This window comes from Pholis gunnellus, assembly GCF_910591455.1.
Source record: "Pholis gunnellus genome assembly, chromosome: 12".
In the NCBI taxonomy this organism is placed as follows: domain Eukaryota; kingdom Metazoa; phylum Chordata; class Actinopteri; order Perciformes; family Pholidae; genus Pholis; species Pholis gunnellus.
In genome coordinates, this window is record NC_136539.1 from 4,756,236 (window position 1) to 4,778,888 (window position 22,653).

At 43.3% G+C, this 22,653-nt stretch overlaps 3 protein-coding genes across 4 annotated transcripts; all 3 read left to right on the forward strand.

Moving 5' to 3' along the window:
• Positions 1 to 1,462: 1,462 nt before the first annotated feature.
• On the forward strand, positions 1,463 to 6,950 carry upf3a (UPF3A regulator of nonsense mediated mRNA decay; the record flags this gene model as incomplete). The annotated part of the gene is made up of 10 exons (XM_079169658.1): positions 1,463 to 1,603; positions 2,680 to 2,786; positions 2,904 to 3,010; positions 3,234 to 3,332; positions 3,450 to 3,560; positions 3,660 to 3,715; positions 3,808 to 3,966; positions 4,059 to 4,192; positions 5,373 to 5,673; positions 6,762 to 6,950. 10 exons carry the CDS (start codon positions 1,463 to 1,465, stop codon positions 6,948 to 6,950), a joined length of 1,404 nt encoding a protein of 467 aa, XP_079025784.1.
• A 2,711-nt stretch (positions 6,951 to 9,661) lies between these two features.
• On the forward strand, positions 9,662 to 13,118 carry p2ry8 (P2Y receptor family member 8). Of its 2 annotated transcripts, none has more exons than XM_079170785.1 (3): positions 9,662 to 9,762; positions 10,959 to 11,278; positions 11,820 to 13,118. In XM_079170785.1, exons 2-3 carry the CDS (start codon positions 10,986 to 10,988, stop codon positions 12,568 to 12,570), a joined length of 1,044 nt encoding a protein of 347 aa, XP_079026911.1. In that variant the 5' UTR covers positions 9,662 to 9,762; positions 10,959 to 10,985; the 3' UTR covers positions 12,571 to 13,118. The 2 variants fall into 2 exon arrangements, with proteins under 2 accessions (XP_079026911.1, XP_079026910.1); XM_079170784.1 differs by having other exon boundaries at positions 9,712 to 9,762; positions 10,945 to 11,278.
• Positions 13,119 to 13,332: 214 nt separating this feature from the next.
• On the forward strand, positions 13,333 to 21,946 carry asmtl (acetylserotonin O-methyltransferase-like). The gene is made up of 15 exons (XM_079169625.1): positions 13,333 to 13,396; positions 14,152 to 14,267; positions 15,007 to 15,138; positions 15,225 to 15,272; positions 15,370 to 15,434; positions 15,521 to 15,585; positions 16,078 to 16,186; positions 16,580 to 16,898; positions 16,968 to 17,207; positions 17,793 to 17,955; positions 18,053 to 18,252; positions 18,339 to 18,471; positions 18,563 to 18,703; positions 18,835 to 18,957; positions 19,418 to 21,946. Exons 2-15 carry the CDS (start codon positions 14,175 to 14,177, stop codon positions 19,621 to 19,623), a joined length of 2,037 nt encoding a protein of 678 aa, XP_079025751.1. The 5' UTR covers positions 13,333 to 13,396; positions 14,152 to 14,174; the 3' UTR covers positions 19,624 to 21,946.
• Positions 21,947 to 22,653: the final 707 nt, after the last annotated feature.

Consider the following 22,653-nt stretch of genomic DNA (forward strand, 5'->3'; position numbering starts at 1 on the left):
CAAACCCCTCCTGAGAAAAACACACGGCAGTGTGAGACTGACCGGAGATCAGACCGCCCTCTCAAATGTCATGCTCCGGTTTAGGGGGAGGAGTGATCTCTCTCAGCCCTCCATCCATCTCTCTTCACATTCACGTACAGTATTGTCACCAAATGGAGAGCGGCCGTAGTAGCTCCCAGAGAGATGGGCTGTACTCCGTCTAAAGCGGCGGTCATTTACACCCAAGACCAGGTGTGCCGGGACCTGGACACCTGGTCCACTTTAGTTCCCAGCCTGAGGAGCTCCGTGTCGACCCCAGAGACCCTAGAGAGACCTCGGCTGTGTGAGGAGACCAGCAACAGGAGGCAAACCTTCCTCAGTGGTGAGTTTATGGTCAGTTTTAAAAAAAAGAAAGTGTACTTTAGTGATCCAGTTTAATAAAAATGCTCTCCGATACTTTTGTAAAGATTTATTTAGGCCAGACTATGTGCTCAAAATAAAAAAAATAAAACTGATTTTATTCGTCGTACAAAGTCCCATATTTCCATTTGAAAAGTATCGTTGGACTTTTTTTTTTAATTATTGTTTTTCCTCAGTTCCCTGCCGAGACGTCCACGGGCGGTCAGTGAGCCAGTCCCCCCACGAGGAACCCTGGAGCCCAGCGGACAGCTCGCACTGTGCGGGTCAGTCGAGCATGAAGCCCCGCAGCCCGACCCCGGACCTGCACGTTGACACCGAGGGCTGCTGGACTGCCTGACTGCGCTCCGACCCTGCAGGAACACAGAATGACACTGGGGAAAATGGGACTCGCTTTTGTTTTCACACCATAATGTACTTTGAGCCAAAATAGTTACTTTAGCCTTCAGCTTTTGATGCATTGATGGCAGCGAAGCGTTACGTGACAAACATGGTGTTTGAGCTCAAGAAATAAATGCGTTTATACGGATTTGATTGTTATTTTAAAAAACAGCTGGACGACCATTTACTAAAGCGATGACGTAGGCTACTCGATGTTAGTTTAATTTTACATGTTGAATATTTAGTTTGAAATATATAGTTTGTAATGTTGTGGAAAATAGTAGTTTAGGCTACTGAAGTACAATTAGTTACTTGTACGTTAGTTACTATTTCACTTTAGTGTTCTGGTCAAGATAGACAGCAATAACAACGAGTTGATGACAAATAATAAGACGGATAACACGAAATAAGCAATGGCAAAACAAAAATCTGAATTAAATAGAAAAGCAATTATATAATAGTGGAAAACATGTTGTAATACACCATGTGAATGATTTCACCCGAAAGAAAACATTCACATTGTTTTGCTTCACACCCTGGACGGTGTCCGCGGGCGTCACGAGAGATGTAGGCTTCGCAGCGGCGTGACATCAAAGCTCCGGCTCTCGCTTTTGTCTCGCGATATCCCCACACCCTCGCGAGCGCACGGCGACTTAACACGGGCGAGAGAGGGAGATGGAGAGAAATGAGGTCTGAAAAGGACCAAATGACCGCGGGCAAGGAGAAAAGCGTCGTGGAGATACAGTTCAGAGACGTCCCGAGGGAGCAGGAGAACATTCCCGGTAACCTGAAGCAGAAAGAAGAGAAGAAAGAGGTTTTCACTAAGGTGGGTAGGCCGCGCGTTAGCGACGTGTCGCATTGTTTATACGCTGTGTGGGGAAGACAGCCATGGAGGGGAGGTGGTGATCATTTCAGCACCGCGGACAGCGCTAGGAGGAGGACGACGGACTAGAATAAACCGGACCTGTGATCTCATACTATTTTATATTTCACACTTTATTGGACGTAAACGCGACACTGTGTCCAATCTAGTCCGCATTCTTGCATCATCTATGTTTTAAAACGCTGCATCAACATTTTAACCGCCATAATCCCGCCTTTAGGATCCTAACTCCTCATTTTCCCAGCAGCTAAAGAGTTCCAAAGGTGTCGTGTATCTGAATAATGCAGAACAATCCATAATTTATAGTATTTATTACAGCGCATTAGAGTCAAACACATTGACAGAATCAAAGTGATGGCTTCGAAATGCTTATTGTATCTGTGTTGCTTGTTTCTGTTATTATTATTAAAATATATTTCAGGTTAACAACAATCTGTCAGAATCATATCTGTAAACTCGAAGCTTGTTCCCATCCTTATGTTAAAGGTCAAATATTAAAAGCTAACGGTGTATTGAGGAATTTCACCCTGGTCACATGACTTCACCTCACCACTGAGTGTTTGAGCAAAGTCTGCACAGCATCGGAGTTTGTAATGAGCGGCCCATTGGCAGGGTCAGAGAGTTAAAGGGGTACTCAAGTGGTTTAGTCTAGGACTTCCATAAAAGTAAAGTGTGTGTGTTAAGCTGCAGTGAATAAACCACCAAATTGTAGTATGTTCTTTTTCATGAGCGTCGATTACGAGAAAGATGCTGCAAACCATTCAGTATATCTGACTCATCAGTCTCATGATGCCGTCTGACTATCAAAGCTCCCCACTTCTTGGTTTTTAACCCCCCGCTGAGCTTCTTTCCCCTCGTGTCATCGTCTGATGTGTTCCTGTGAGATCTGGAATCAAGATCTTAATAGCAGATGTCAAAACCTTGAGCCGATCTTTCGAGAGAGAAACCTAATGATCTTGATTACCAACAAAGTGCTTCCCGCTGAGCCGAGGAAATAACATATAAATGATCGATTGCAGGTGGTGATCCGAAGGCTCCCACCTAACCTGTCAAAGGAGCAGCTGGAGGAGCAGCTCAGTCCGCTCCCATCCTATGACTATTTTGAGTTCTTTCCAGCCGATCAAAGGTAATAACCGTTTCATCCAATCAACGAGCAGTAACCAGCTATATGTATGCGCGTGATATCACATCGTATTGCCTTACGTGTGAATGTTTGTGACTCTCTCGTTCTCTCTGTCCACAGTCTTTACCCCCACCTGTTCTCCAGAGCGTATGTCAATTTCAAAAACCCTGAAGATATCCTGCTGTTCAGGGACCGATTTGATGGCTACGTCTTCATCGACAACAAGGGTATTTCTCTCCCTTTAAACTCGGTTAGGCTTCGCCGGCCCACGACACACAGCGCAGCCTATTCTGCCGTATTGAATGAAAACAAGATATGTTTGTTTTACAGCTGCAGGCTGGATTTAACGGGCCCGAGAGGCGGCTTTAGAGCTTTTGTTGCCGTCGTTACTGTTTGATTGTGGACGTCTGTTCGATGACGAGCTGCCTTTTTATTTCAATATTTGCTCAGGCCAAGAGTATCCTGCCGTGGTGGAGTTTGCCCCCTTCCAGAAAATCTCCAAGAAGAAGCTGAAAAAGAAAGATGCCAAAGCCGGGAGCATTGAAGAAGGTGCTGAAAGACGGAGCTTGAGCCATCATTAAAAGATATATAAAAATACCCTGACATACACAGACATAGACATCGCACCATATTATACACTCATTCTGGATCTTAAACCCGATTCAGACCCAGAGTACAAGCGGTTCTTGGAGAATTACTCCTGTGATGAGGAGAAGTCTATGGCCAACCCGGAGACTCTGCTGGGAGAGATAGAGGCCAAGACCAGGGAGCTCATAGGTACAGGACCATAACGATCAAGGTTCAGGTTTGTATGGGTTCAAAGAAGTACTTCTGTCTACTTGTCTAAAAAAGATTTTCTCCCTTGATCGATTTTAGCCAAACGGACAACGCCACTGTTGGAGTACATCAAAAATAAGAAAATTGAGAAACAGGTGAGAAATGACAAATACTTGAATGAAAATAAATGACTTGACAAACTGCTTTGAACAATCCTGTCTTTAACGTGCCACATCTCTTCTCGCAGAGAATAAGAGAGGAGAAGAGGGAGGAGAGGAGAAGGAGGGAGCTGGAAAAGAAACGACAAAGGGAAGAGGAGAAGAGGAAGCGGCGGGAGGAGGAGAGACGCAAACGGAAGGAGGCGGAGAAGCAGAGGAAATTGTCCGATAAAGACATCAAAATCAAGGTGACGCTCCGTCACTTCGATACTCATTTGTTCGTGGAGGGTGCAGTAGCGTGCAATAATGGAATCGTTTCTTTTTGTTTCTGCATATCCAGCTCCTGAAGAAGAGCGACAGGGACGACGACGTGGATTCAGACCGAATGAAGGACAAAAGTGATGTCGGGGAGACGGACAGATGCAAATGGGAGAAAGCTGGAGGACAAACGAAGTCCAAGGACCCCAAAGAAAAGTAAGGAGCGTGGGGGCATCGTGTGAGATGGACCCTATTCCAGATCTGTTAGCACTTCAGGACATTCAGGCACACCTTGGCTGCAGAAACAAGTCCACCTGTCAGTGAGTGTGTCTTCTGCTAATGTGGCTGGCTCAGCCTTTTTAAGCAGTTCTCTATTTAACCTGAAAGGACCATTTCATAGATTCCAGAGAAGTTGGAAGTAGGAGTGTGGGACGACGGCACCCCGTATGAAGAGGGTAGAATGTCAATTAATGTGGCATAAGATGGAGAATAAATCCCACTCAAAATTCCTTTATTTGATGTGAAAACTCGTCTGTGCAGTAAACTGGATTTGACTTAGACCCACATACGACAGTTGTAACAAATACATGGCAAAATAAAAAGTAAAAGTTCAGTTCTGAAAAGTGTCCAAATGTGCAAGCTTCCATGCACCAGCTGAAGTAACTGTACCTGTCGTTCTATTCTCGACTTAGTTTTTTCGTTTGGCCTCATGTTCTGGTTGAGATATGACTTTATGGAATAGCTGGCCTTCATTCAGAGCTGGTCTTTCCCTCAGAGGCTTAGTTCCTAATGACCTTTTTGTTTTTGCACTTATGGGATTTTATGAAGGTTTTCTGATTGATATGAGCATGCGTGACGTGGGCTATATGGACCATTCTTTACTGTCATAATAATAAAGATGCTTTGCTTACATATAAATCTTACTTTTCAGCTTTCTTAATAGCTGTAAACTTCTCAAATGACTTTAAATAAAAGCCTTAGGCTCATTATAGCTCAGTCTACTCAGCACTACTGTGTTGGACAGCTCTGTCCAGGGTGGGAAACCACGAAAGAAGTGACAGCGGTGCGTGGGGTTAAGTGGGGTTAAATATATATCAGGGTTGGAATCTGCTATCACTCACTAAATAATTGTCAAGTCATTAAAAGAAATTATTTGTGCTGAAAACAACAACAAAATCTGAGAAAGTTGTGTTTTTAATTGAGTTAAAACCTTGTTTTTTGCAAACCATCATCCAAAACTAAAACGATGTTAAATTTGAATGTACATCTATATGTTATGGTAGAAAGAAACACACATCTGACTGTGATCTGCTACCAACAATTCTGACAATCACAAGCCGGCCTGTGTAACCCTGACGTTATGTGGTGTCTACGCAATCTCCGCTCTGACCACTAGGGGTCAGCCTGAGAGCGACAAGGAGCAGAGAGAGCAGCACGGCCGCAGACAGAGGGATAAGGATCACCGGGGGAAGGACGAGGAGAGGAAACGGCAGAGGCACCACTACGAGTTTGACAAGTTCATGCGGCGCAAAGACGAGACCAAATGGGGGAAGGGCTACTGCCAGGACCGAGCCAAGAAAGAGGGGCACCATCATGGCTATTCCTACTGCCCCGACGGGGGAGACAAACTGGGAAAGGAGGACAGGGAGGACCTGGGTAGCAGGAAGGAACGCCTCCGAAACAAGGTGAGCGAGAAGGTGAGCATGAGATGGGGGGGAAGGTGACACCCAATTACGTGTAACTGTGTCTCAGATGTTTGTTGATGTGTGTTTTTTTTTTTACAGATGATAATCATCAGCTCCGAGAAATCTTGTTTCTTAACTTTCAGTGTATTTGTGTCAGAGAAACGGTCTCTCTCATGATCCGATGCCGGCGTAGAGATAGCACTTAACCGTGTTACAGTGAACTTACAGAAAGCGTATCTCTTTAAATGTCACGGAAAGGTTTTCTATTTACGTGACATTTAATTTCACAACTACGAGGTGCAGGGTTTGATTCTTGACTTCAGTCTATAAGAAAGTTGCACTATATACCCACGTCTGTCCAAAATGTCATCATTTTATCCTAGTTTACATATGTGTGAAATTGTCATAATAAGCATATGAATCCAGGCCAAAGAAAACTGTTTTGTGAGGTCACATTGACCTTTGACCACCAAAATCGTATCAGCTCGTCCTTGAGTCCAGGTGGACGTTTGTGCCTAATATGTCCCTCAGATATTGCGGTCACTAAAACGGGACTGACAACCCCAGAACATAATGCCCCCACAAAAAAAACAACAACAGGAAACCAGGTGAACAAGAGACCCTAAATAGCTAGTAAGGATACATTTTAGTGGAGATGGCTCATAGAACGTCTGGTGCTCCAACAATTTATCAAAAAATAAACATTACAAAGAAAATGTTACAGATCAGACTATTGGCATTAAACAAAGGGTGTATGTAACACACTTAATCCGGTCGTCGTTATTCTACGGTGCGTTCACTTACTGATGCGGAAGAGCATTTGAACGTTGAAAAGGCTGTTTTCTGTACCTGCCGGCCCCAGTGCATGCTGGGATACACTTCAGCCCTGTGTGACTCGTGAATAAGCGGGTAAAGAAGATTAATATGTGTGTGTGTGTGTGTGTGTGTGTGTGTGTGTGTGTGTGTATACATATACATGTACATAGTATATACAGTATATATTAATATGTATACATATACAGTATATATATATTAATATGTATATTCAAAATGTGTGCTGCCTGTCTCTCCCATGTCCCTGCTCTCTTGTCTCTCTGCAGGACCGTCCAGCCATGCAGCTCTATCAGCCCGGCGCACGCAACAGGAAGCGCATGAGCTCGGCTGGCAAAGGCTACGACTGCATCCCTGTGGGCCGCTCCCCTGAACCCGGGACGGAGCACTGCTATGAGGCGGTCGCTATGGCAACGGGCCTGGAGAAGGGGTTTGAGAAAAGCAAAGATGAACAGTGAGCAGTCTGGATGTTTATAATACAAAACAATAGAAGTAGCTTCTTCAGCCTAAGCTGATGGGGGCAGATTTGACAGGTTATCATTGAGCTTTTAAAAATAATATACTCCATTGAGGGAGAAAGGCACTTCAAAAGCAAACAAATCTTTGAATCGTTTGCATCTGTTTTAGGTGTGACAGACAACAAAGCTGTGAATGTTGGTGAAGGTTTTAGTTTTGCTGGAGCATGAACATTTCAAGTACTCACTAAATATTTTGTCTCACTGTTTAGTGTTCAAAGAATCCTTGGAATGAACCATGTGAAAAATACTAAGAACAGGGTCGAACTAAAAAACTGAGTGCAGATCTCGGCCTGGTGTTTCTGCACCGACCAGTGCTGGTTGAATGAAAAACCACACTTGCTCCCTGTCTTGACCCACAAGCGCTTCAGACACTTTTTTCACTCGCACGTATCATGCAACAGATAAGCTCTTATTTGAATCCAGACAGCTGTCTGCACCGACTCGGTGCAGCTGAACTGTAGTTCACTGTGCAACGCTTCATGTCGACTGTTTAAAGCTTCCTCTGAACAGAAACAGTCAGTCCTGCTGTGTGTTTAGTTCTGTAGCTGCTAGCTCTGTTAAGCCAAACACAGTAGAGGACTCCCACCGGCTGCTAGCAGCTAACTAGCTCCCCTGCTACCAACAGAAGAAGACATGCTCCGTCGTAGTCAGAGCTCATACATACATACATACATGTATACATGCAGTACATACTTACATACTTACATGCAGTACATACAGTACAAACAGTACATATATAAACAGAAAACTGAATCACTGCAACCACGAGAGGTCCTTAGGCATACAGTCATAAATGAGCACAACAAACATTAGGCCAATAGATCCAGCAGTACGCGAGATTAGCCGTGGACAGACAGACAGACACAGAGATGCTCACTCACGCATGCACACACACACACACACACGCTACCCAATACATATTCTCCTGGCGGATATAATAATGATAGTTACCTTAATGATAGCACAACCAGTCGGTGTCAGACAGTCCAGTGTCCTTCTGAAGTGTGTCCCTGTAAGAGGCAGCTCTCCTGTCGTATCCGTCATCGATTGTCTGGTGAAACCATGACCTCGCCCTCTGCAACAGACCTTGTTACCAAGCCTTTGTAGACTCCCCTGAACCTGGATGTTTTAAATAATCCTATAGATTTTATCAAAATGATATATAATGTAAGTAGAACTTACAAACAATGGATTTAGAAAATTTCACAGATGAAATCCTGTGTGTATTTTTGTGTGTAGAGGTGAGCGAATGAGTGGGGATAAGAGTTATTATTGATTAAAAAAAGAACAATGTTTTTCCTCATTTTTTATTCCATCTTATTCTGCGATGTCATCCAACAGAGATTTTTTTGTTTTGTGAGCAAAGCTTTGTACATAACCACCCATGAGCCAGGAAGAACACATTCTCTACGTATATATAGAGCATTTCCTAGAAATAAAATGTAAAGTTGCAAAGTATGACACAGATAGATGAAAACAATTTGTTTTCTATAATGTGTGCATTGTTTTCTATCAATACTGTCAATTCATAATAAATCAAAACAGCCACAAGTATTGATACCGTAATATGTCTGTTGAATAAGCCTTATATTGTTTTTGCACACCAGCTAACATTTGTCTATCATACCTCTTGTATCATTCTTTTATTTTTTCTTTCTTGAAGTTGTGAGAAAATAAAGTTCTTGTACCGTTATAAGACACTAAATCAGCGTTTCAGTCCTTTTGACAGTTTGGGTGAGGCAGCGTTTGTCTCCAGCACCGCCCAGCATACACATTTACAAATGGCAGATATGAGTCAATTATAGTTAGCAATGTGTGAACACACATGAATATGCAGCGGCACCTTAGCATTAGTGGGTGTACACATGCTAGGTGTTTCATTGATGATACTGAAGGCAGACCTTTATTTCTCTCCAAATGTTGCGAACACAGTTATACTCGGGCAGGTGTCGTGATTGATGTTTTTTTCCCCCACAATGTTCCGTAATGAATGAATCAGAGTAATCTCACTGACCGTGCCTGTGACAACGTCACCAAAATAAAGCAGAACTATTATAATCAACAGGAAGCCAGCAGCATAAGAACACATCCTCACAACCCGTGTATCTCGTGAGCGAGGGGTTGAAATGGGGTGCTCTCACTTCACTTCAAAACAAAAGCTTCCCTACAGAAAGAATGTATATGTGTGAGTTTGAGCATCGAGTTGAGTATGGTAAAGAAATATTTAATAATCTTTATTCTTTGTGATCCAACTATCAGGTGTTACTTTGTGACGTCGCTCTGGTTTCTCTTCCTATAAATCACAGCGGGGATATGACTGACTATGAGCAAAAGTGAAAGTAGTTCACACATCACTCCCAACACATTTTAACAGCACTATTGCTTTAGATATTGTAGAGATAATTCATAAAGGTATTAGGCAACCATGCAAATCATCATGATGACTAAATGTGTGAGTTCTCCATGCTGTGAAGGCGTGGGGATTTTTCAGACACGTTAACACTGAATCTGATGTGTTGACAGCAGTTGGTAGGATGGAGATTGTCACATGATCCATTTCCTCTCGCTTTCGCTCTCTCTCTCTCTCTGTCTGTCTGTCTGTCTCTCTCTCTCTCTCTCTCTCTCTCTATGGCACTGTAACACAATCAAATCTCATTTCCTCAGCAGTCACAATATCTGTACCTTCGTCTTCAACCGACACGACCTAATCCCATACCTGCCTCTTGTTTCGTCTGCCTCCGTTTTTTCGTAGGTGAGTGTTTTGACTGACTTTCACTGAGATTTTTACTTATTTTTACCTTTAACTCATCAGCAAAGTCACTGTGGTCAACATGTGTAGTTCCTAAATGTGCTCAGTAACTTAATATCATGAGTCAAAAGAAAGAGTGAAAGGTTACCGCAATATTTAATTATTTATTTAAATTCATTTTTGGACAATATTTGTATTTAGTGTTTAAACACACAAATACGAAGAACACCCAGTGGCCAAGAGCTAAACGTGTGACTTAGATCTAAGGTACAGAATCGGTGTAGTGAACATACAATAGCACGCTACATGCCTGACTGCACAATTCATAAATATGTCGTGTAAGTGTAAAAACACCTTGAAAGCAGAGAGGAGGGAAATAAATAAGCAAAACAAACTATTAACAAGTTATTTAGCTGACAACATTTTTGTTACTTTTAGAAACAACAACATTATAACCCAAAAGTCTCAGTTTGCTAATTGTCGTTGTCGTACATTATGTTTTCTGGTGTATCGAAAATGTGTCACCGTTATTATGATCCTGATCCTTGGTGTAGTAGTGGGTACTTTCCATTGCTTACAGTGCAACTTGCAGTGTCTCAGGGATTTTTGTGGACTTTTTGTAACTGTCCACCCCCTCCCCCCCACCACCAACACCAACAACACCATCACCATGTGTATTGCTTACTGTGTTGAAGTGTTCACTTTCTCATGGCGCGAAGATGAAATTCAGTTGGGCCGTCAATGATATGATCATCGACAGTTACGAGGTGTCTCAGGTGTCGATGCTACACCAGCTAAACCACAGCGGCAGTTGGCACTCTTCACCGCAAATCAATCATGTTCTTTTCCTGTGTGAAAACTCCACACGAAACATGTGCTGCTCGCACGCAAACAACAACACAGAGTAATGGAGTTCTTATGAGAGTGCTTAAAGTGTCTGTTTCACACCTTTTAGATCAATCGCTTCTGCACGTTCAAAGAGAGGGAAGGATGCAAATGTCGCTTTAGACTCGGCTTATCTTCTTTTTTTATTTATTTTTATTGTATGTCGGCTGATGTTTTATGCTTTTTCATTCAAATATTACAAACCAGTTGCATGCCATAGATAAATTAAGACGTATGATGCTGCTCCAGTTTTTTTTCTAAGAAAAACGACCACTGCAGCACATGCCTCTATAACCACAGGTGATGTGTCACAGGTGATAGGAACCAGTAACCATCCAGTCATGACGGGGAATTCCAGCAGCTTCAAGCTAGACAACGCCACCCGGGCCCTGTTCCTGAATGTAAACACCAGCGTTGCCATCTCTGTCATCTACATGATCGTCACTGCAGTTAACCTGACAGGAAATGGCCTCTCCATGTGGCTCCTCATCTTCCGCACCTCCCCCAAGACCCCCTCCATCATCTTCATGATAAATCTCACCCTCACCGACTTGGCCCTCGGCGCCGCGCTGCCCTTTCAGATCGCCTACCAGCTCCAAGGATACCACTGGAAGCTGGGACCCAAGATGTGCAGGTACTCGTTATAAGTATTGATGCGGGGAGTCTTCAACAGAAATCCACAGAAATGTGCTACTCAGTGTACATCCACAGTCCACCAGTTGGAATAGTTTGACATTTAGGGAAGAACACTCGTTTGCTGTCTTGCCAAGTAATCAATGAGAAGATCGATACCACTCTTATGTTTGTTCGCTCAATATGATCGGGCGGCAACCTCCGGTTCCGAAAAGTGAAGCCAATGCTGAAGTGCCTTAAACTTGCATTCTCTCTCCTATTGGTTGCAAAAATAAGTCTGGTTGTATAGAAGTCTATTACCTCAGTAAACATTGTAAACATGAGTTTATGGTCTCAATCTCTCGTTTCAAGTCTTCTTTAATACAGCATGATCATTTCGTAAATGATGGTCCATTTAGAGTCAAACAGACCATAAACACTGTTTATAAGAAGGTCTTTATATCGATCAGACAAATAGGAGAGTGGTATTGATCTTCTCAGCTTTCTTTTTGCTTTAACCAGTGATTGAATAAAACCCTCTTCTTCTATGTATCCACCCACAGCGTCATGACCCTTGTCTTCTACACCAACATGTACTGTTCCATTCTGACCATGATGGCCATCGGAATTGACCGCTACCTGGGCATCGTCAGGCCCATGCGGTTCAGGCAGACCAGGGTTCGGAAGTCCATCGCTGTCTTGAGCTGCCTCCTCATGTGGTGCGTGGTCCTGAGCGTACTGTATCCGCTGATGACCACAGACCTGACCTTTGACATTCAGGAACTCGGGATTACCACATGCTTTGACGTGCTGAAGAAAGACATGCTCCCGAGCCTGTTTGCCTGGGCGGCCTTTCTCTTCAGCATGGTGTTCGTCCTCTTCCTCTTCCCTTTCTGTGTCACGACATTCTGCTATGTCAGTGTCATACGCAAACTGGCCAGAGATTCCAAGACAGTACAGAAAAAGAGAGCCATACGTCTGGCCTTCATCGTCCTCCTGGTGTTCACCGTCTGCTTCGCGCCCAACAACATCCTCCTGTTGACTCACACGGTGCTGAGACTCTTCTACAAGGAGTCTGTCTACATGGCCTACAAACTGTCTCTCTGTTTCAGCTGCCTGAACAGCTGCCTCGATCCCTTCATTTACTACTTTGCTTCCAAGGATTTCAGGCAGAAGCTGAGACAGATAATCAATCTGCAGAGCCTGAGTAGCATGGACTCAATGAAAATGGAGCGTAAAGAGAGTTTTTACTCCTCACATTACGCTGTCGAAAGTCCAGTGGGAGAAGACAGCAGGATGCCACCCACAGCATAGAGAGAGAGAACGAGAGGAAGAGAAGAAAAAAGAGAGTAAGAGAGTTGTGACAAGGGAAGTGAGAGGAAGTGTGGTGTGTGTGTGTGTGTCAAGCTCTTACAGCATCTAAACATTTCTAAATCCTTTAAGTTCTGTTTATATGTGCACCACAGAACAAATGAACACGGACAGCAGCTGTGTCTTATTGTTGTATTTCCCTAGATGATGGCTTATGTGTTATCTTAAAATGTGAAACATTTATAGCTGCCAATGGATTTTAAAATCATAGGTAAATAAATCTGCCACAGGTGTCATATTAGTTTTTGTATTCAGAAATATGTAGAATGTAAAAGTGCAAATAAAATGTGAAAATATAAGCCTTCTCTGATGGAAAGTTGTAACGTCTTAACATGATCTCTGTAAATGCTTTTATACTGTGTTGACTTGGTCTAGTTGACCGTTTCACATTCTTAACTTCAAGTTCCTCCTTTTTTCCATGAGGTTTTCTTCCTCTACTACTGTATATTATATGTTGTAGCTATAGATGTATAATAAATGCTATTATTGTTGTTATTGTTATCATTTCATTATTGTTATTATTACCATCATCATCGTTGTTGTTATTGGTATTATTAATACTGTTGGAGGTAGTCGGAGTAGCGGTATGGTACTTGCATACTACTCACATAGAAGATCAGGTACTACTCTGTGCAAGTTGTGGTTCCGCCCACTTTCTGAAACGTCATCACGTATGCGCCGTCACGTAGGTGGTAGTGTCCTAATGCTCGTGACCAGCTAGCAAGTAGCTGTGTCAGTTTCCTGACTGGAGCAAGAAATACATGAGCAGGTGAGCGATACTGTACTATCTACAGTAACGTAACGTCAGACCTTAAAACGTGTTCTTTTTAATGACTTTGTACATTCAACCGTGTCGCGCTTTTGGAATGACAACGCGCGTAACACCAAGTTTACACATTAGGGAAAACTCTAGCTAGCAGAGTTGTGAACTATCCATGCATGTCGTAAGTTAACTCTGTTTTGTTGGATATGCTTGGGACATTGTGTGTCACGTAACGTTACGTGGTTAACTTTGGCTCCTTTCATAGAAGCTATATATTGATTATGTAGGCACAATAAAGATATTAGTCTAACTTCACATTGTCTGGAAAAGCTGTAACCTGGTTGAAATGGCCAACGTTAACGTTACCCGGCATGCATTTAACGCCACAGTGAGCAGAAACGTCTTCACCGTACAGACAGCAGCTCGTTGTCTTTTTATGAATGAATTATTCTAGTATGTATGTTTGAGAAACATTGGGCTAGGGCTGCAACTAACCACTGCTTTTATAACAGATTAGTCCATACTGTTTAAAATAATAATATCATATGCTTGTTTTGTCTAAAACCTAAAATCTACAATTGAAAATAATATAAATCGTATTAAAGCAGCAAAGCCTCACATTTGAGAAGCTGGGACTAGTGAGCGATGTGACTGATTCACTGAATGGACCAGTCCTCCTGACTGGGCATGACTCGTTATTGCTGCCTCCTTACATAGACTACATCTAGATCTAAAATCTTCAACTGTGTTGATCCTCTTAGGGCGGTTCAACGAGAACACCACCATGGTGCTGAACCCTGTCATTTCCAAGCTCGCCGGTAAACTGGTTGTGCTGGCAAGTGCTTCTCCTCGGAGACTGGAGATTCTCAGAAATGCGGTATGTTGCCCTCTGGTTAAACTCATAGGAATGGTATATATGTATATCAACTAATGCACCTTTTTATTGTGAACCCATGTTGAGTAAATGCCCCAGCAATTAGAGTGCTGTCATGTGATCGCAGGCATCATGTAAGTTACAGTTACAGATTTTTAAATGCATAATAATAACACATTTGTCTTGTGCATCTCACATCTCTTACTTTGTCATATCTGATGATAATGCTGTCAATCATAATGAACATAATCATAATGGGTTCATAGTTTATTTTGAAGTTGACAGTAACAATCTATTGCTTTATAGAAGATGTGTTCAGGGTATTTTGGAAACAATGTTGCCGTTGGATGTTTTCCACCAGAGAACACTGATCTTTTTTTAACTGTAAAATATAATAATGATAATAATAATGATGCAACGTAGCACTTTCCAAAGTTCTCAAAGACTCTTTACATGCTGTTGAAAAAATCAAACAAGTAAGACATGCAGAACAGCTCTTCAATAGAGACCAAAACAACTATGAATGAAATGAAAGAGACCTGCAATAAAATGGTGTCGTAAAAAACTAAAACCGGGCGATGACTAAGCTGGGGAACGTAATTCAAATATGAAATATCTCATACAGTAAACCTCTTAGTCACATTTCTTTTTATGTATAAGAGTGAGTCAGATGTCGACCTCAGAAATGCAGCGTGGTTTGGGGTACAATTTTGTGGTTTCTTTTTTCACTCTTTCATCGCAGGGCTTACGGTTTGAGGTGGTACCATCCTGGTTCAAAGAAACCCTCGACAAGGGGCTTTTCAAAGCACCTCATGAGTATGCTGTGGAGACGGCCAAGCAGAAGGCCCTGGAGGTGGCCAGGAGGATGCCCTTTGTGAGTTAAGCTCCTTGTTGTACGGCAGCATGTATTATCCCCTCCAATGACTTATTGATAACATATTGTGCGTCCATTTGCTTCAGAAGCACCTGAAGACTCCAGACATAGTAATCGGAGCAGACACTATTGTGGTGAGAGGAGGAAAAGCTTTACAGTATTTTATCGGCTCACTCTCTTTTTCATTTTTTTTTATTATTAACTCTGGCCATTGGTTTTTCATTTCCACAGTCTGTCGATGGCATGATTCTGGAGAAGCCAGCGGACAAAGCTGACGCTTACAGGATGCTGTCAAGGTGAGTGTGGTTTACGTTTGTGTGTGAGTTACTGTTAGTATGAAGGTATCGTTACATTTCCCTCTTTCTTTATCTTTCTCTTCCAGCTTGAGCGGTAAAGAGCACAGCGTCTTCACTGGCGTAGCTATCGTCCTCTGCCACGAGAAAGAAAGTAAGTCACAGCTTGATAACAGCTCCACTTTCAGGTTGTCTTCTGTCGAAATTTGATGAAGCACAGCCGTTAAAACAGTTTAGGTACTTTTTGTATCTTCTAGTTCTTAAATGCCCAGCAAGAATATATCTGTGAGGCAAAGTTATACATTCATGGACTGTAGGATTTAATGCCAGTTTGCTAAATATGCTGTATATGGGAGGCCTTTACTAGTCAATTGTAGTGGACATTTCATTTCATAACTCTGTTCTGTTCATTCTGTACACATGACATCTGTTGCACTTCTGTCCATCCTGATAGAGGGATCCCTCCTCTGTTGCTCTCCCTGGGGTGTCTTTCTATTTTTCTCCCCGTTAAAGGTTGTTTTGGGGGAGTTTTTCCAGTACAGATTGTAAAGCCCTCTGAGGCAAATTCGTGATTTTGGGCTATACAAAATATATTTAATTGAATTAAACCTCCCTGCCACCCCCCCCCCCCCCCCCCCCCCCCCAGACGAAGAAGTGGACTACCAGTTGATTGAGTTCTACGAAGAAACAAAGGTGAAGTTTGCTGATCTCTCCGATGATATGCTGTGGGAGTACATCAATAGCGGTGAACCCATGTGAGTCAGAAACCTTTGAACTTTCAAATGTTTGTATGCTCGTGACTTCTCTTTGTGCAGTAACATAACCACGCATTTGCTGAATGGAGGTCATTTGCTGCACGGTTGCATTTACGAAGCTGCTGCTTTTTTGGACTTTGGTGCGTGAGTTTAGTGTGAGCTGTGTTTGCCTTGTCCTCTTTGACATGGAATGTGTAAGCAAAAGTAAAAATATCTTGACCCGGGTTGGATTGAGTCATCACGCACATTTGTGTGTGTGTGTGTGTGTGTGTGCAACTGTTTGCGTGTGTCTGCAACTGTTTGTGTGTGTGTGTGTGTGTGTGTGTGTGTGTGTTTGTGCAACTGTTTGTGTGTTAATCTGAGTGGACATGTTTGTGTCTCCGTGTGTGTCAGGGACAAAGCTGGAGGCTACGGTATCCAGGCTCTCGGCGGGATGCTGGTGGAGTACGTCTACGGAGACTTCCTCAATGTTGTGGGTTTCCCCCTTAACCACTTCTGCAAACAGCTGGACCGTATTTACAACCGGTGCACTTCCTCCTCGGACCAACAGAGCGTGTCCGGCCTGCCGAGCCACAACGGCACTCACGCCTTGGCGCTCACTCAGCCCCCGCCCAAACCGTCAGCTCAGTCCAGCCACAGTCCCAGCTCTCCCGCCAAACACAACCCCACGTCCGGCTCCAGACCGAACTCTTCAGCCGCTCCCCTCCATGAGGTGAGTTGAGCACAGCCAGTTACTTTTTTTACTGTTGTTCTCTATAAAGTAACGGTCTCCTATTTCTAGGTGGAAAGGAAAGGCAGTGCAAATGAAGCGGATGGGAGTTGTTGGACGTTGGTGAACAGCCTGTCTAAACACACGGAGGATAGAGAGGCTAATCTCAGAGACTCTGAGAACACGTTACCGCTGATGACCAGCAGAGGGCAGGTGATTGAGCTCAATGTGACAGAGCAGGAGGACAGCGAGCCGAAAAAAGAAGACTTGCAGCGAATCGTCGATCTGATGGATGGATTCAAAGCCTCAAAGGTATAATTACAGACAAACTGTGTATTCTTATAATATTAAAGCTGATGTTTTTTGTAGTGACGTATAACTGAATGATTGTTATTATAAATAACATACTTCATTCACGAAACTGCTCACAACAAGGTCTGTGGATGATCTTGAGTGGATTATCTAAGGAAACTCGCTCTAAAACAATGTAGATTGATAAATAGATGTACAGGTAAGGGGTCAAATATGTATTTCTGATTTGGGGGTGAACTGTCCCTTTTTAAAGGAAAACATTTAGGAAAATACACTTCTTCTCTTTTCTTGCTCAGAGTTACATTAAAGATTGATACCACTTTAATACGCGTACATTGGCTCAACTTAAAGGGACAGTTCACCCTAAAAGTCACCAATTAACATGCATCTGATTTGGTTAATCTGTACAAAAAAAAGTGTAGAAAGGACAGTTGTGGTTTTATTGAGGGTTGTGTGCAGTTATTTTATGATTTTGCATGCGTTTCTTGATCTGCAAGCACAAGGCACTCTCAAATCACATGCATTCACATTGATAACATTGCACTTTACTCCCGTAACCATTCCACCTCTCTCTAAATGTTCCAGGCGCTGTTTACCGCATCCAAGATGTGTGTGTTTGACCTGCTGCAAAGCCGGCCAGGGCTGGATGCAGCGCAGGTGGCCCAGGAGATCAAGGCCTCTGTGAAGGGCACGCAGTGCCTGCTGGAAGCCTGTGTGTCTCTGGGACTGTTGAGGAGCAAAGAGAGAAGTGAGTCCGACCTGGTCTCTTAAAGAGATAGCGTTCAAAACTCGATTCAAAACTTGAAATGAACCTCTTACATGTTTGGTGGCGTCTCTACTCACAGCGTGCCAGAAGCCGGTGTTCGAGAACGCAGATCTGGCCTCTCGCTTTCTGCTGACGGACGCTCCCTGCTCGCTGCGCGGCTACATCCAGCATTGTAACGACACCGTGTGGCCTCTCTTCTCCCACCTTGAGAGTGCCGTGCAGGAGGGGGCCAACCAGCGCGAGAAGGCTTTTGGCAAGACATCCACGGATATGTTTCAGGTGATTGAGCCTCAGATGTATTCACGGGAGGGGGGGGGGCAAATAAAAAGGATAATATTTTAAATATCCTTTGTTTCTATTGAAAGGATACTTTCTACAAAAGTCAAGAAGTCCAGCTGAGATTCATGGATGCCATGCACAGCATTGCTAAAGTTACAGGACAAGCTGTAGCAACAGCCTTCGACCTCTCCAGGTTTAAAACTGCCTGCGACCTCGGAGGTAAGGAGAAGAATGGAAAGCTTAAAAAAAAAATATTTAAAAAGTGTGCCACAGAGTAATAAACCATTCTTTTATGATCTTTTTTTCCCAGGATGCACTGGTGCCATGGCCTATGAGTTTACCAAAGCCCATCCCGGGTTGTCTGTGACAGTGTTTGACTTGCCAGCAGTGGTTGAAATGAGTGAACATTTCCATCCTCTGCACACAGACAACAGGATGTCATTTGTAGGAGGTGTGTGTGTGTGTGTGTGAAAATACAGTCCGTTCAATGACAGAGAGCTGGCTGCTGCTGTCTCAGATATCACAGTAACACCTCCCTCACTCTGACTGTAGCGCATGTCTTTCTCCTCTCTGCGTGAACAGGTGACTTCTTTAAAGACGAGCTGCCCAAAGCAGACTTGTACGTCCTTGCGAGGATTCTCCATGACTGGCCTGATGAGAAAGTGCATGTTCTGCTCAGTAAAATCGCAGATGCGTGCTCGCCAGGTAAAATTCTCCAAGTTTCTTTACATTGTTACTACATGTTGACCGAACAATGCATGCTAACATGTTTAAAACGTAAACGCTAAAATGTTTAATACAACAATCTCAGTCATGTGCTAGTGAAACTTTTGAGACTGTAGCAACTTAGTAAGTGCCAACAATCTGATTTAAAATCATATCTCCTGTGAGATCCGCTGCCGTGTAGTTTGTTTTCAGTTAACCACAGTCTCTTAGTTCTCAGTGGAAGTGCTGCTGTAAACTGTCAGCGGTGTTTTGTGACGTACAAAACAAGAAGCTGGAAAGTTCAAAAGCCAAGCCAAAGTACCAACTTGATGGCATTTTTGTTTCCCCTCTTGATCGTTATTCTTTGCCTTAAGCAAAGGAAGTGTCAAAAACCACCACTATTGTGGTCTCTAAAGTTGTTTACCCGCATACAAATCATGGTCTTCCACCATGCTGCCAGGCTGCGGACTCCTGCTGAGTGAGATCTTCCTGGATGAAGGCCGAGGCGGCCCGAGGCGCGGCCTGCTGCAGGCCCTCAGCATGAGCGAGGGGAGCCAGAGGAGCGCGACGGAGTACGGCCTGCTTTTGAAGAGCCACGGGTTCACGGCGGTACACGTCAGACACACGGACAGCCTCCTGGATGCTATGCTCTGCATCAAAGCGTGACTGACGACAGCCTCGACAATACTGTGTTGAAGGTCTTGTGGAATACTGTACACCTTTTTTTACCAAAATCAGGGACTAAGGTCAGGAATGTTTTCATGAGGAAGTGTGAGTCTGTGAATCAAGTGAACAAAGAATCAGTTTGTGTTTGAGGTATTGGGACACAAAACAGAGTATATTGTTTTGTAGCAGGCATTCTGTAATTTTCCTTTGCACTCGGGTCTTGAACAGAGTCTTCTGTTGAGGCCACGTTGGAAGGACACACAGCCCACTCTGCCCCGCGAACATGAACATACTCGCCCAGACTGAGGGCACAGAGAGCCAGTATACACCCTCGGTGCTTTTATTGCCTATAAAATGTAGCATCTGAATCATGCACATCCTGTTTCTCATTCCTTCCTGTTATTTGTGTTCTGGCCTTTTGATCTGTGGTTAAAAAAAAGAAAAGCGATCCTTTACCTTAAGTAATAGTAGGAGTACGACAATAGGTATTACCCAAGTTTACTTAAGTAAAAGAATGTAAGTATAACCAGGAATATTAAATATAGCACCAAAAGTACCCATAATATAGGATGAATAATGTTATTAAAATTGGATGATTATTTCTGATTTAATTAAGTTGTAAGATACAATTTGATTTATTCGATAAAACTGGAGCTAATTTGAAAAAGTGTTGTAGAAATTGATTATTTAAAGCATTATTTTTAATTATTGCCTATACGACGGCATCTACAGGTAACCGTCCAAAGTCTTTCTGTGGTTGGCTTGCAGCTTCCTCGTTCCACACACGCGCTCATCCTGGTCATCTGTGTGTCGGCTGTAAGCTGGAGGATCTCCTGCCTCGTTAACACGTGTGTCACGTCACCATAAATGAATCTGGATGCAATGGGAGAAAGAGGATCAACAAGTCAAATACAAGCAGCGTCATCGTCCGAGTGGGGTGTCGTTTTTTTGTACGCTGGTGTTCCGTCTCTCCCAGTGGACTTGACTTCATGTTCACTTCAACTTTCTAGGGCAGACCTGGGCATGGTATGGCCCGCGGGCCATCCGGGCCGCGAGACGTCAATGGGAAATTCGGCGTGAAACGTAAATGCATGTACATCATTCACGGAATACAGCTGTGTTGCTTTTATTGTGAAGGCGACTGCTGCTGTTTTTTTTTTAAATCTCAATTTACGTACGTTAGTACGTTCGTGGGTGTGTGCGAGCAGCAGCGTCACTATCCCAATAATAGCAGGGTCGGCCGGTGTATTGGCCCGATTCTGGCGCGTAATTCATCCCGAGTCTCAGTCCGACGTGTTTCTTCCGGTATGCAGAGTTCACTCCGGAGCTGGGCCAGGTCATGTTGTCTACCTGGGATGTGTTTGGTGATGCAGAGCTGCACGGACACCTGAGGCTTTGCTAGCTAAGCTGCTACAGCAACATGCTCAGAAGATGTTGGTTCTCTCTGGATCGACCTACATAATTATGAACAAACATTCTCCGTGATGGAGTTTAACGAATCCAGATCCAGATCCTCTCACTGACGGTCACCTCTCAGCTGTCCTTCATCTCACCTCACACATTCAGCCTGACTTCAGTGCACTCCTTCACTGAACAGACAAACAGAAGTAATAAAAGTACTACTTTATCAGAAACATGATCCCTGTCAGTGTTTTACTGTTATATATGGATATTACATATGTATATGTGTTTGTATCATTATTCCTGCTGCAGATGTTTCAGGTGGAGCTCATTTTAACTCTTTGACACTCTGTTGATCAGTTTGGATAGTTAGGAAGGGTTTGGATTCACTTTATAATGAGGCAGCACACTATTTTTTCTACTTAGAAACCTGTTTCTCATGTGCCCACCATGGTCCAGAGAGAGATTCAAGTGTTCTGGAGGTTCTGGAGTCCCAGCGAACATTACACAAAGAGAGAGAAAACGTAATGTCTGGTCAAGAATCAAGACGAAGGCTTTACATTCAGTTCAGTCACTGTGTTATGTCCAAACCACTTGGCACGTCTTCCTCTCATAGTAACTGTCAGCAGCATGTTAAGCTGGATGATTTGACGTGATGAAAGCTCGATGCACTCTGTGACGTGATGTTCTTCAGTGTACTTGAGTGTAAAAGTCTTTGCAAACCTAGATCTGTATTTTTTATGGGTTTTTTGAAATCAGTCATCCGATGAAAAACATTTTGCACAGAGACGTGTCAGTCAATCAGCCGACTGGCTCCCTGCAAAATGCCCGCCATGCTTCACCGGAACAGGAGGACATACAGAGCCCTCAGAGGAAAGTTAGAAAGAAAAATAATTCTGGTCTAAGTTTTTTTCCCTGTGTTTATGACTTAAGAACTGGTGGAAAAATCTATGTTTGCCAGTATTAAAACATTTTGGCAGGTGTTTGTTTGTTGTTGTTGGTCATTTTCCAAAGTGTGACTGTCCAAGGGCCCCTAATGGTAACATTGATTAAGCACATACTTAATACCTTTGTCCTCTTTGAACTCATTTGAACTATATTTGTTTTCTAAAACTAAAAAAGATGAACAGAAACATATTTAATTTGAATCATGTTATCACTACTTTTGTTTGGGTCCCTGCCATGACGTCACTCCCCCTTAGTCCAAATGTGGTCACTTCTGTTCACTGGTTCCAAAAAACAACCCGACGACCGCCAAAATCCAAGATGGCGATGGCAAAATTGCCACACTCGAGTCTTCAAAACCGCTGTCCACAAACCAATAGGTTACTTCACGAACACTCCGTCCATTTCTTATATCCGGTCTATGGCTGGAACCTGAGGACACATGACACCGTTTAGTCTCCCTGCTCTGTTCTCAATTTAACCAAACTCGAACTGTCGTCATGTTTTCTCAGTTTAGCGAGTTTGGGCTCAGTGTCCCTTGATTGTGTGGACTGACTCAAGTATTTCTCCATGCTCGCCGGCTAGCTCGATGGCTAATAAGTAAAGCTAAGCGGTTCGTTGCACCCTGAGTGAATTGACTGATTAACTTTTTAATGAGGCAGCACATTATTTTCTTAGAAACCT

Excerpts from the sequence above, each read along its gene's own strand:
- asmtl (XM_079169625.1), top strand. The coding sequence starts at position 14,175 with ATGGTGCTGAACCCTGTCATTTCCAAGCTCGCCGGTAAACTGGTTGTG. Across the intron at positions 16,187-16,579 it reads ATCAATAGCGGTGAACCCAT|GGACAAAGCTGGAGGCTACG; the intron begins GTGAGTCAGAAA and ends CGTGTGTGTCAG. Across the intron at positions 17,208-17,792 it reads ATGGATTCAAAGCCTCAAAG|GCGCTGTTTACCGCATCCAA; the intron begins GTATAATTACAG and ends TAAATGTTCCAG.
- p2ry8 (XM_079170785.1), top strand. The coding sequence starts at position 10,986 with ATGACGGGGAATTCCAGCAGCTTCAAGCTAGACAACGCCACCCGGGCC. Across the intron at positions 11,279-11,819 it reads CTGGGACCCAAGATGTGCAG|CGTCATGACCCTTGTCTTCT; the intron begins GTACTCGTTATA and ends ATCCACCCACAG.